Source organism: Vollenhovia emeryi, unplaced genomic scaffold (assembly GCF_000949405.1).
Source record: "Vollenhovia emeryi isolate VEMERY1.0 unplaced genomic scaffold, V.emery_V1.0 DF939178.1, whole genome shotgun sequence".
Taxonomy (NCBI): Eukaryota; Metazoa; Arthropoda; class Insecta; order Hymenoptera; family Formicidae; genus Vollenhovia; species Vollenhovia emeryi.
The window spans coordinates 515,159-529,561 of NW_011967188.1; the positions used below are offsets into that span (position 1 = coordinate 515,159).

The following is a 14,403-nucleotide window of genomic DNA, read 5'->3' on the forward strand; positions in this document are numbered from 1 at the left end:
ATTAACTCAGCACCCCCACTTTCAACATTAATTTCTTGCGAAAGGGTTGGAGCAATAAATTCCGGACTAGGGCAATAAATTAGCACTATATTAGCACTAAATTTTTCCATAAGTCCGACTTCGATTTTTAGTGGTGGGGGTTCTAGGTTAATGTACGTCAATTCACGCACACGTTCTCTCTCTTGCGAATTAATTCGAGAATCTAGTAGCCCCCTCGCTCAAGTAATATTTTTCGCAATAAGTTTTTTGAATCTAGATACGCGGTAGCATCTCGCGCCAAGTATATTTTCTTCCTGAAATTCAATCTACAGTTGTAAAAAAAAAATTATTTGTCCGTTATTTAATTACTGTCGACTAAGAAAATTATTGCTCGTACTGTTTTTTGTTCCGTGCGAACCTCATCTGCCCACACGCATATCTGTGTTCCCCCACGTTTTCTCCGAATTATTCAATCCTGTTTTTCGACATCGGGGGAAGAGGGGGGGGGCCGAGGTCCAGAGATCTCGGGTGGTCCGCGCTAGGACGAGCGATGGGGATATCCTGACTCATTCGGCGCGGCGCGTTTCGCGCCTCCCGGACGCGATCCTGACCTCGGGCGCGGTTTTTTTTTGGGCGCGACGCGACATCGCGGCATCGCGACCGCAACGGGTTTTATCGCGCGAAGCGAGATTCCAGAAACGAGCGGAAAGCATTATCGATCGATCGCCCGCCCGCTGAGTGTAACGACGAACGGGGGAACCGTAACGAGCCGCCGCGCCGCGCCGCATCGGCGGACTTTTTCCCCGGCAGTCGACGACGATGACTCAGAGCCGCTCGCCGTTCGTATTGTCCCGAGGGACGATAACGCCGTATTACACCGTCGAGGACGTTAGAGCGAGATGGAAGGGAATCACGGGAAGGGCCGACCGGTATTTCTCCGCCAGGGCCGCTCACGTACTTCATGAAAGTGGAGTACTACATGGGAGTCTTTGTTATTTGCCCCTACGGAGCGGACCCGCATCAACGGCCAATGCGATTTTGTTGTTTATCGTCCATATACGGTGTCTTCATGGCGTACGATGAATTAACCTTTTCAGTAAACGCTCGAGACACTTCCGCTTTGTAAATTGGAAGAACATTCTGTACCTCACGGTGTTATTAATATATTTCCGCGTCGTTTTATTGATACATCACCTACCCGCGGTATAAAAATAAGGAAAAAAAATTTTCTTATAGCTCCACCGTGTTATCTCCGTTTTGTCGCAAGCGTAGGTCAAGTATATTAGCGTTCTCTCGGCGTGCTTGAAATAACAATTGCTCGACTCATTAAACGACGGTCGAATATCCCCGTGCGAGTACCCCTGTGTTCCCCGTTATCGTCCGCATAGAGAGCCGAGATTTTTACCGGTCTTATTATAATGAAATCCTCCCCCCTCCCCCCTCTCTCTCTCTTCCTCTCTTTCTCTCTTACGCCGGCGTCGCGTCGGTGGCGGATTCGACGCGTGAAATTTTCCCCGAGATATTGATTCGCGCGATCGATGGGGGCAAACAAGAATCCAGGTCATTCGGAAGAAAATAATGACGTAACGCAGCTGTCTGATATTTCTCCGTTGGCGCTCCGGTGTGCTTGAAAAACTGTCACGATCGGGCTGTCATAATATTGTCGCGCGGCGGTCTTCCCTCTCGCCAAGATAACCAAGATTTAATGCCGCGTGTACACGTCGTAACGGCCGCAAATGTTTAACGGAGGAGCCGCGGTAGCACTATCGTCGGCTCCGTAAATGAACTGACGAAACGGAGCCTCCGTTCCTTCTCGGTCTCCTCATTAGGCGAATCAAGTTTTTAATTGAGTTCCCTCTCTCTCTCTCTCTCTCCTACGCAGTGTTTCCGAACAAAGGTTCGCGATGCTAAGTGATAACACTGCGGAATATAGTGCGATACCGCACAACGGAAGGCTGAGAGGCCTGTTGCGAGCGCGATCAAGATTCGAAGCTGCTTTTCATTAGCTAAATGGACACGTAATGCGATTCGTGCTACTTGTTTCAAATAATTCCTTGATGCGTAGGGAGATTCTAATGTCTAAATATTCATCGCGCGGATGCAACGGCGTAATTGTTGCGAAGGCAAAGAAGGGGCGTAATCGCGGGTGCTCGGGCAGAGATGAAGACGGTAAGCCCGATCTCATTGGCCGCGACCGTGCGGCTTTTACGGTAATTACAGGAGCGCGATGGGGGATCTTTCGCCGGCGATGTTTACCTTCTTGCGGGATAATGCGCAAGAAAAGGCCGATGTTAATATCTCACGATGATAATAAATGCATGTATCAACGTGTCACGCCGTGACGCATGAGGCAACGTAGCTTTCCGCCTGAAATTGAGCGAGAAAATGTGTCTTCACGGTCAACGTACGCTTTCCAATATTTCGAAAGTGGAACACGCTAGAAAATCTATTTTTGAGTGTCCATGGTTCACGCTTCTATCAGATGCGAAAGAGAAAGACAAAGACAGACAGACAGGCAGAGAGAGAGAGAGAGAGAGAGGGAGAGAGAGATCACTACATCGTGTTAAATCGTTTCGAGAAGATTAATTAACTAATTAATTACAAGAGAAACTATTATCGCTAGTAAATTAAAACATATTTTCCATATCTTAAAAATCTAAAGCGTTTAGCAGAGAATGAGAAGCCCCCGCGTTTTGTTTTACCTCAAGCTCAAAAGGTCTTGCGCTTATAACCACTTTACCGCGGATTCATTAGTCACGCCGTGAGTAAAACGCGCGCTATAGCTGAATAATCACGTTCGATTCATGTAATTCCCATTGATACGTCGTAAAAAGTTGAGCGACTTATAAACTAGGGGCTTAACTTCCGACCGATGGGCGGGTGCCCGATGACCTTACAGTACAGGTCCGCGCCTCGAATAACTTGTACGACGTTTTGTCGTATAATCGATCAGTATCCGGCGAACTTTCAAAGAACTCCCGCCGCGCCGCCGGCTACGCAAAAATGCCCGCGGAGGCACGCGAATCCACCTCACGTAACTCACGTATAATTGAAAGTCAAAAGCGGTAACAGCGGGACCGCGGACGCGCGTATCCCAATTAGCGATAATTATCCCGCCGCGACAGGTGAGCGTCGGGAAGGAGAGGTGGGTGGGTGATAGCGAGCGAAATAAGGATGCGAATGGACGATTTGCGGGCGCGTTATTCGAACGGCGGGGCGGAGGATTTTGACAAAGGCCGGGAGGGGAGGGATTTGCCAACGGCGCCTGACACAATCGATAAAACAAATCGACGCGTGAACAACGGTGCTCACGGCAGCGTGGCACGACGCCGGTGATTACGGATATGTCAAAGGCGCAACGTGCTTTGATTGAAGGCTTTGTACAGGACCTACCAACGCGCGCGCATTCGCATATGCATATGTGCGCCTCCGTGTATACATTCTTTCGCCGTTCCGCGGCCACCTCAACCGCACCGTTAAACCTCATGGGCTCTTTGATCGATCGATCCGGTGACGATTTTTTCCTCCCTTTTTTTTTCGTAAGGAAAGTACCGCGGTAACGGTCGAGTTTTTAACCCCTAAACCCGGCGACGCGGGGGAGGAAACGAGGCAAAATTACGCGCCGCCTCTCGTAGACGATAGCGCGAGATTTCGCAGAAATATCGGAGGATTTCCCGCATAATAAATATACGTGTATATATATATATATATATATATATATATATATATATATATATACGTCTATTTTTTGCCGCGATGCAACCGCGGCGCGAGGAGCGATAATTAATTTCCTGCACCGCGGATTTTACAATTTACTCTGCTTTTTTTTTCCATTTGCCGTATTAATTGTTACGCCTCGACGATCGCCGGTAATGAAAGAATTTCTCTCTCTTTCCCTCCCTCTCTCTTCGCGCGAGACAGACAATTGTATAACACACATCGCGCGCGGCATACGGCATTTAACTAGATTATTCCCACGCGCTATATTTCCTGAAATGATTACCAGATAATCTCGACGAGATGATATCATTAAATTAATTATCGTCTTATACGACAGCTTGCCGAGCCGTTCGTTATTTAATTGCGCGATAACGCGCTCCTTTGTTCGTTGTACGCAAATATCGCTCGGTTACATATTGTTAATATGTATTCGAAGAAAATGGTTTATCGCGCTTAGGACCTGCGCAGAATGGCTGTCTTGTACTTTTAAGACGATGTTTTGTGTTTTAAATCTTTGTCTTCGAGTAACGCACAAGAACTGTCTTTTAAGAATACAAGACAGTTATTCTGCTCTGGCCCTTACTTGCAAGGGGTAATCCGCTGGGGGCATTGTGGTGTAGATTTGCGTCATTACTAGGCATTTTTGGGGCATTGTAAAGATAAGGTAAAACAAGATAAATATGATAATAAGATAAAGTGATGCCCGGGCATTAGTAGACTATTGGGGTACATAATATTGGCCAGCGATTTACCCCTCGCTTACGCGGTAATGACGAAACGTGATTAATTTCACGATATTACACCCACAGAAAAAATTTCCATATCCAATGCTATTACACTTGAATGTATCATAATAGAATGTATCAAAATAGGATCGATATAGCACCAATCATATTTATCAAAGAGAAAGGAACATTTTAATCTTACATGAAAAATTGTAAAATCTAGAATAAAATGATAGTATGTATCGTCTTTTGTCGAATATCGTGGTGTCAACTTCGTGCGTTGTAAGATGGAGGGGAAATTTATTCTAAACGCAAGAATATGTAAAGTTACTCCTGTCTCGACATAGCGAGTCAACCTTTTTAATTCGATAGAGGAGACTAAGAATTATTGATTTTATTTTGATATTATCTTATTTTTATATTAAATGAAGTTGTGAGAAATATAAATGTGCCAAGAATATTTTTGTCTCGGTAACAGAAATCCTTTCCGAGGGTGTAGATATGAAATCCGCGACAGTGCTCTGCTCACGGGAGACAAGAGATCTGCGTGGCCGGGAGGACGTGGAACATTATTTTTGGGGGAAAAAATGACGCGGCAAATTTTTTTCTCCCCCGCGTCTACATAGAACGTCGCGCGAATAAGTGGGCATGTATAGGCACCACCTGTTACCTCGGAAGCGAAACTGGCGCGCGTTCCAATTAGGGGAATGAGCCTCCACCTTTTATCGCCGTTCTCGCGCGCGGCGCGGAACGAGAGGGAGAGAAAACCGCGAATAAACATTCTCCCCCTCATATCTCATTTCACGGGGCACGATAAAGCGCCTCGATGGCCGGATGGCCTCCGCGAGCGCGCCCCTTTCGCAAAGGCGAGCGCTTCCTCTTCTGCGGTTACCTGGGAAGGAAAAGAAGTCGCCGCAACCGCGGAGATCGTAAATTAAAACGCTGGAGAGGTGCCTATACAGTTGCCCTTTTCATTTCCTGCCCCTGTAGCAGCGCCTATTGATCCCGACCTATTTGCTTCAAAGGGAAAATTATTGAAAAAGCTGACTTTTTCTCGGCCAGCCTCGCAAATAAAACGCGGATCGATCGTCCCGTGAGAAAGACTAATGCAATTTCTTGGGGGATTACTGGGACGCGAAGAAAACGGGGGAATAAGATTCGGAGCATCGACGAGCACTCCAAAATTATTTCCACGGCACTTTACAGTAATTTACATAAAATTACAATAATTACGAAATAATTGTACAAAACTTCGTAGCTTTATATGCGTTATGTAATTTTTCAAAACTTCTCGTGGAAGAGAAACGACGCTCCGTCGATCAAGGGCCAGTTTCACAAACGTCGATTAACTGCTAACCAAAAGTTACTTGATCCTCGGTCTCTTCTTAGATAATAAGATAGAAAAAGATAGGGAATTGATTGAATTCTAGTTAACAGTTAACCAACGTTTGGGAAACTGGCCTTAAATCCAAATAACGGAAAATGAGTTGTTTGATTTGTGAAGTTAATTCTCAATAAATATTCGTGACCAGTTGCAAATTCAGAGTGAGGTCGCGTTGTCTTGCATTGCTGCAGCTGCACGTGTGCGCAGGGGTGAATATATTATTTCGCGTAATGGCATGCATGGTAAACATGCAGTGAGACAAAAAGTTTCTAACGGAAGGTATTTTTGGGGGAAACGTCATTAAGTTGCAAAGTTATTAAAAAAGCAATAACGGAGAATTTGCAAATTAGATTTCTGCCAACTCCGTCTCCCCTCGGGATATGTCGCGCGCGCGTGTCAAGTATTAAAGAGATTCGTATAATCGAGAACGCGAGATCGGTTTTCCGACTTTTGTGTTTTTACGTTTAATCTCGCTTCGACTCTCTTTTGGGAGAAGCTCTTTGCGGTAAAGCCAAAGCTCCATTAGCTACATCGGAATTCTAAAAATGGGCTGTTGACGTCACACAGAGAAAAATTGATTTCGGGTATCATGACGGGTACTTCCGTCAAAAGTGCACCCTACGAAAACTTCCGGCCAGCCGGCCGGTCGCCCCTTGAAATCGATCAACCTGAATGTTTTGTCACGATGACGCACGTGAAAGACTGCTTACGTGTTTGCCACGGATTCAAGCGAAACGTGCACGTTTCGGGGTAAGCAGGGCCATTTTTCACCGAATCTGCCGCTCGAACTCGTGCCAAATATTCTGATTCATTCGATGTACATAATTGGAACTTGGTCCAACGTGTCACGAGTTTATTTTCGAGAGTTTATGAACTGTGGCAATCAACTCTCTCAGAAAAGACACGTTGCTACGATATCTCTTCCTGTAGACACAGCGCGATCGAACGTATCACTTCAAAGCGCGCGTTGGAAAGCGGACTTTCTATCGATAGGGAAAATACACCGAATTATATTTTCATGGTTATATGACTCTTGATTAATTACGGATTATTTTCTCCGGCTTATCATTTTGCGCACTAATCATGAAAGCAGGATGTATGGGGTGTTCCAGATAATTCTTTTCTTTCTTTCAACCGGATTCTTCCCCGTTTTACTTCAAGCCGGAAAATTTAATGAGTGGACCTAATTGTACACGGACATGCCTAAGATGTTATCAATAGATCGCGAGCTGTTGTTACGTTTTATAGATCGTGTTATTGTTGGAGCGAGCGTTTCTATGTTTGGTGGTAGTTAAGAAAAAACGAGGAAGGAACCGCTGGCCAAAAGTCTTGTACACCAACGCCCACTAATGTCCAGTGGGCATTACTTTATCTCATTATCTTATTTTATCTTATTTTATCTTTATATTGCCCCAACAAGGCCTAATGTCCAAACTAATGCCCAAAGAATGCCTAGTAATTCCCAGTAATGCCGCAAATCTGTACACCACGATGCCCTCAGCGGTTTCTCCCTCGCGAAAAAAGATGCGGGAGATCTATAAGACACTCTCTGTGGACATAAAAAGAGTTCAATTTCCGTCCGTGCTGGGATTCCGAAAAGGTTTGATTCTATATTTCATCAAACAAAAATGAGAGGTAGAAGAGATAACTTTCGCTTCGATTTTAAGCTCGGGAAGCTTTTTCCCATTCAGAGCCGTCGATATCGTTAATAAACGTGTTCGTGCCGATGCTTGGTACCTCGGTTCTTTGATCCACGAAGACACTTTTTAAGCGGAGATTTGGTTGGGGGTCGCGCATCGGGTATTGATCGTTGGAAATTATAGCTCATTGAAATCGCGCACCGCGACCGAATAGTCAAATCTAAAGCGAGCCGAGCTGAATCCCTGGACAATCTCCAACATGCTGTTTCTGTTCGCTACACACGCGAAAGGGACGATGCTACCCGAAATATTTAAGTAGGCCAGAAGACACGGATTATCGAATTGCACGACGTTCGCTAGGCTAATCTGTCTCGCCCATCTTTCACCAGTCGTCCCAAGTATCAAGAATAATACTACTGACGATTTCGAACAAGTCATAAATAGAAGCTGGAAAACACTAAATAGACCATAGAGTACGGTGCGAAAAGTTAATTATCGCGTTTCAAGCGATGCAAGCAGAGAAATAGATTCTCGTGTTTATTGTGCCGGAAACTCTGACATTCTCCGCAATTTTATTAGTACACTGAAAAAAAACTGTTGCCGTAGCTAATTATAGTTTGCTAAAAATATTTTGCTGCCATAACTATAAATTTCTAAACTACAGCAAGCGGTTTGCTGTCGCACCTAATACAATAGACACAGTAGCAAAGTGTTTAGCTACCACAACTAAATATTAGCTGTCCACATTTTACAATTGAAATTTAGTTGCCACAAGCAGTTTTTAGCTACGTGTTTCTTTCCGTGTAGATAATTTTAGCGTCAACATACATTAATTAAATACTATCGCGCAGACTAAAGAAATATTTTATGCGAGAGGATGCGTTCAAGTGTCGCGCTGCGATACGAACGTGCTCCTCTTCAGCGTGCGATCGTGCGGTGCTTACCGAGGCACGTTGTGATTGAAACGGTGTTACGTTCGGCGAACGTGAGGTAAAATTATCGGGCCATCATTACGACACGTTCGCTGCCAGGTGCGCCATAAACGATACACGCGCCTTACTTTACGTGGGCCACGTGCATCATTTACGAACTGGAAACAGATATATTTGAAAGCGCGTGTATCCGAGGTGCACCCCGTTCCACCGCCGCCGCCACTCTACCGCCACTTGCACGTCAGAAATTATTAACGAGCCCCGAGCTTTATACGAACTTGATCGATTCTCACGAATGAATACGTCTCAACGATGTGTACAGTTGTGGCGTCACGTCGGGCTAGGACACAGCGAGCTGTGACAGCAACTTTTTCATAATTCTGTGCCCCATGAATATTCCAGATTTTCTACATTCATAGATATTCCATATTTCGTAACAGAAGTTTTCCCTCTCCGAAAGGAGTTTTTCAGTTTTGTTTTCGAAAGTGAGTTTTGTTTTTCGTAAAACAAAATTTACATTTGAAAATATCGCTGTGTTTTCCTACAAAACACTATTATTTTCCCCAAAATTTATTTACTACACACGCAGCGTGTGAAACATTGTTTCCCGATCTAGCATGTCGTCCAATTAAAGTATGCAAGTGATACTAATCGCATTATCGAAGCTGCATTGATTGATTGCATTAACGAGATCCCTCCGCGTGTTGCAGGTGATAGATTTCGGTTCCAGCTGCTACGAGAATCAACGGGTATACACCTATATCCAGAGTCGTTTCTACCGCGCGCCGGAAGTGATATTGGGTGCGAGATATGGGATGCCGATCGACATGTGGAGCCTTGGTTGCATCCTGGCGGAGCTGTTCACCGGTTTCCCGCTACTGCCGGGTGAGGACGAGGCAGACCAGTTGGCGTGCATCATCGAGATGCTAGGCATGCCGCCGCAGCGGCTGCTACAGAACTCAAAACGATCGCGTCAGTTCATCAGCTCGAAGGGCTACCCGAAGTACTGCACCGCGACGGCAATGCCGGACGGCACGACAGTGCTAAGCGGGGGTCTATCGAGACGAGGGAAGCTGCGCGGTCCACCGGGCTCGCATGATCTCGAGCGAGCCCTGAAAGGCTGCGACGACGTGCTGTTTCTGGACTTTCTCAGACGTTGCCTCGTGTGGGAGCCGGAGTGTCGGATGACGCCGAACAAGGCGTTGAGGCACCCGTGGCTGCGCCGGCGACTACCGAGGCCGCCGGGCGATAAGAACGACACGCTACCGGCGGTGACGTCGGCGCAGCCCGCGACCACCGGCGGCGGTCCCACCCTGAGAACGTCCGCGTCCGGCAGCAGGAGTTCCAGTAAGACCAATAGTCTGCAGAGCAGCAATAACGCCAGCGACGACATCGCGACGAGCAAGACGACGGGTCAGCAGAGGGGAAACCGTTTGGTCGAGGACGTGGTGTCCGCTTACGCGAGTTACGCGTCGGCGTACGGCGCGTCCCAATTACACGGTACTTGGGGCACAACAGGGGGATTGAGCAGTAGCGGTCACCAATCGCTCAACTCTATCAGTGGCACCGGTGGTGGCGGCGGTGGCGGTGGTGGTGGCAGGAGCTCCTCCAGCAAGACCAACAGTCTACAGGGGGGCAACAACACCAGCGACGATATTTCCGCGAGCAAGACGACGGGTCAGCAGAGGGGAAACCGTTTGGTCGAGGACGTGGTGTCCGCTTATGCGAGCTACGCGTACGGCGCGTCCCAGCTGCACGGCGGCACCTGGGGCACGACGGGCGGACTGAGTAGCGGCCATCAGTCGCTCAATTCCGTCAGTAGCAGGAGCTCCAGCAAAACGAACAATCAATTGCAGAGTGGTAATAATGCGTCGAGCGGCGACATTCCCGCGAGCAAGACCGAACGTCAGCAGCAGAGGGAGCGCGCAAGCGAGTTGCCGGTGACGATCTTCGATCCCTATCCTCTCGGATCTTACGGTTGTCTGTCCGAGTCCCAATTGCACGCTAGCCATCGGTCGAACCAGAGTAGCAGCCATCAGTCGCTCAATTCTGTCGACGGTGCGACGACCGGCAAGTCGCAGCGCGCTCGCCAGACACACCAGACGCAGCAGCAGCAGCAGCACAATAACAATGGCGCGTCGCACGACAGCTACGGCTCTCATGGCTCCTCGAGCAGCTCCAGCCGGTTGGTGCTCTCGTTCCAGCCGGGGATCCAGGAGATCCTCGAGGAGCTGAGACAATAGGCCAGGACGTAACGTCAATCGTCCTTTTCTCCTGCCTCCTACTCGCTCGCTCGCTCGCTGCCGTTTTCAGTATCGCTACTGACGAGCGTTTTGTCACGTGATGATCGGCGCGGTTTCCTCGCCGACGGGAGGAAACGCGTAATGCGGAAACAAAGATGATTCGGTCCCGGTCACCTAATGTGAAACTCGGCTGTGTCTCGCTGCCTGCCGTTCGGACGACGTCCGAGCTGCGCTACCTCGACCCCTAACGTCGAGGAGGGTTACTCGCGGTCGAAAGGGCAGCCTGTCTCATCATCGATCTCGGATACACCACTGTGATTCGCATCGCGTACGTTCGTCGCGATGCGGCTAGTTGTCGATGCGGGCCGCGAGTCGGTTATAATCTGGTGAGAAGAAGCGAGATGTATTCTATGAAATGCGCCACTTCGTATGGAGCGTTCATTAAAAATTTACAGGCAAACGTTCATAACGTTTTCCAAGAAAAATCTCACGAGTCCAAAAAAAAAAACTGTTGAGCGAAGAAAGACTCATTTTCGCGGATTCGTCACTGATATTATAACTGGTTTCACGCCTCACGTCTAGTCTAGCGCTACATAGTCGGTTGCTTGGTATCCTCGAAATCGTACCACGTACCTCCAGCGACGTCGCTTCGCGTTGCTCTCTCGTCCGCTCGTTTCGAGATTTATTCCCGCTGCCATTGTCTCCGCCGTGAAAATACGCTTTTCGGTAAGAGGTGAATTTTTTCGCTGCGACAATACCATGAAAACTCTAGTAAAGCGTCAGAAATCCTCGTGAATGGAGTATGAGAACGATTCACCGCGCTATTGTATGTCTTAAATCGTCTTAAAACACTTGTTATCGAGTTTCTAAATCGCGGAGTCGATCTCGACACAACACGACTGTTATTTAGCGTCCGGTTGTTTCACGTCCCTTTGCGAAGCTAGACTTTACACTTTGCTCGAACAAAACGTAAAGTCCAAGTTTTCAAAGACACTTGAGGTCTGTGTAACGACTAATTAACGGGACGGATAAGTACAGACGCGTATCAGACAAATTTTACCATTGGATTGGTAATTGATCGCGATGTACAATGCAATACGCGAGTCATTCGTTTCTCCCCATCGACGCGATTTATTTTTCCTCAACACAATCGATTTCAGCGGAGATAAGATGGCAGGCCGTGTCGGATTGATCGCAAACAGAAGTCAGCTGAGTTCAAACGGGCTCGTCGATTGACTCGCATTTACATAAGTCTCGGTTCGCGAGTCATCATTAAGTAATGCACAATCGTCGTCGATTGTCTCTCGCGGGCCGCGATGGTTGCGCGGAAGTAGTTCGGATGACCTGGGGGTCATTGTGCCAAGGGAAGCCCGGGGAAACCGCGACGGCTCGATAGGTCGTACGTGATGCAGCACGTTAGATATATCGTCGTGTCGCGATGTCACCGACGACGACGGCGACGGCACATGTGTAGCGATTCGCTCGCGATAGGCGCGATCTAATGACGAGGAGGCTCGATTGAATAGAACAATCTACCGCTGATCATAAAGACGCTCGTCCTCTCCTTTTTTCTCTCCGGACCGGAAGAGAATATACCCGAAATGCGCATTTCCGTCGGCCGATGCGACAATAGTTCGAGCGAGAATCGCGCGAACCGTTTACAAAAGGTTCACTGATCGACCAAATCGATTAGCACTTGAAGAAGAACATTGTACAAATGTACGCTTTGTAGTTTTTACAAATTTTCTTGTAATTTTATTTTATATGTTTTTTCTGTACTGTATGCGTTTAGATATTAGTATTAATTTTTTAGTCTATTAAAATCGGACGCGTTACGCAAATTATTACAACCTTTTTTCGCAATCGTCGAAACGAGTGATAAAGTATTTTCTTTTTAATTCGTTTGATTGTTGTAATTAATTATGCGCTTCTACTTCATTATCCTGTTTTCCGTCTTTATTATTGTAATTAAAGATCTTATTATGCGGCTCTAGTAGGGAACAGATAGAGGGAGCCTGCCTTCCCTGCATCAAATTGCTCATTACACGGATCCATTAGTGATGAATTATGAACACTCATTATGGTTTCAGCCAAACTCCAAGTTCAGTCGATTCTGAAACAGGTCTTGATTAAAAGCAAGTACGGCGAACCGGGGAAACGCCGGGAAAGTATCGCATTTGACGGGCTGGCGTTGTATCCCGCTTACTTTACACAGTCTAGCGTTTAATCCGATACGATGAACGGCGCGACGCGCAATTTACGACGAGAAGAATCGCGCCCGGTTTGTTAACTTCTCTCGGCTTCTTCTCGGCTAACTGGGTTAATTCCCGCCCTCCCCCTCCGCCCGTGCATTCTCGTCTCGATGCCTCATTATTCGCTGCGTACACTTAATCGAGACAGAAACGCCCGGGTGTGCAGCGGCGGCTTTCTATCGCTCGCGGTTCTCGCTCGCGCTTCTTCACGCACCATCCGTCTTTCACGTCCTTCTCTCCCTGACAGGCACGTTCGTTCAGTTGGGTCTCGCGGACCGCGACGTCTCTGTAGCGAAAAATCCGGTTTAAAGGACGCGCGACAAAGAACCACGTCCGAAAATAAAAGGGATTTCCCGTGCTCGCGCGGGGTGAACGACTCCAGTGTCCTACGGCCGTTTTAGTTCCGCATTATTGTCGGATCCCCTTGTACACCCGCCATTGAATGGGCGGCTTTTATATATGTAAAACGATGAGATAGATTTTTATATTTGCTTTCAGAAAAAAGGAGCGCATATATTTTTGCAATGATTCGCATTGATAGTATTTACGTAATGTAAATAATTTCTATGTGAAAGCCGTTTCAATACACCCGTAGCATCAATTCATCACCTGTCAATAGTTGTCAGTCAAACATTAGAAATTATTCTGTCGTTTGTAACTGTAATTGACTGTAAATTGAAAACTTTTTATTTAATTATTAATTTTCGCTGTAAGGAAGGAGCAACTTGAGTAGTTATTTTTATTGTGCTCTAACGATTGTCCCATGAATATTTTAGAAGCATGTCAGAAACAAAACACTTTTTACCAAGTAACTCTTTTTGGAAATCGACAGAACGTTTTGTGAATATTTATTTGTAGGAGAAAATGTATAAGAGTGTTGTACGAAAAGAAAAGACAAACGAGAACTGGATTCAAGCCGGTACCAATGAACGATCTCTTGCTGTAATAATTTCATTTAGATGCAAATATATTGTTGGTCACAATCTAGAATCACTAGTATGCATCACTTCTTCGCTAACCATTGTTAATCGCCAATGCGCTTTAATTACCATTTCCTTGTCACCCCCCCCCCCCCCCGAGTTATTTCAAGCTTTGCGTCTTGTGATCGTCAGGCGATTCGCTCGCCAGAACAGCTCTCGGAACAATACGACCGCGCGCCTCGCGATGATTCTGACGACGCGAAACCGCTAAATTTAGGCGAACAAAACCGCGTGCGCGGGGCGGGCAGCTAAGAGCCGAGCGTGGATGAGCGAGTCGACGACGACGGAGAGAAACGTGACGAGAGAAGAAAAATCGAAAGAGAACACGCAGTAGGCGGCGAGAGGGGCGCCGATGCAGCCGACAATGATAGCACAGCGAACGGCGGCGAGGTCGATTAAGTTCGAGGGGGTTTGGGACGATCGGCGGATTGAAAGAAAAATCGTGATACCGAACGGCATGTCTTTGTGATATGGAACTTAGGCGTACTGGGATTTATACTAACGAATGTAGATAAAGAAATATATATTATATATATATATATATATAT

At 46.9% G+C, this 14,403-nt stretch overlaps 1 protein-coding gene across 1 annotated transcript in view; it reads left to right on the top strand.

The window, feature by feature from the left end:
• LOC105563333 (dual specificity tyrosine-phosphorylation-regulated kinase 2) overlaps nt 1-13,860 on the top strand; it is a 47,536-nt gene extending 33,676 nt beyond the window's left edge. The window contains exon 3 of the mRNA XM_012014841.1: nt 9,091-13,860. Within this exon, the coding sequence (XP_011870231.1) occupies nt 9,091-10,623 (1,533 nt within the window). The 3' untranslated portion in view covers nt 10,624-13,860. The remainder of the gene's footprint in view (nt 1-9,090) is intronic.
• Nucleotides 13,861-14,403: the final 543 nt, after the last annotated feature.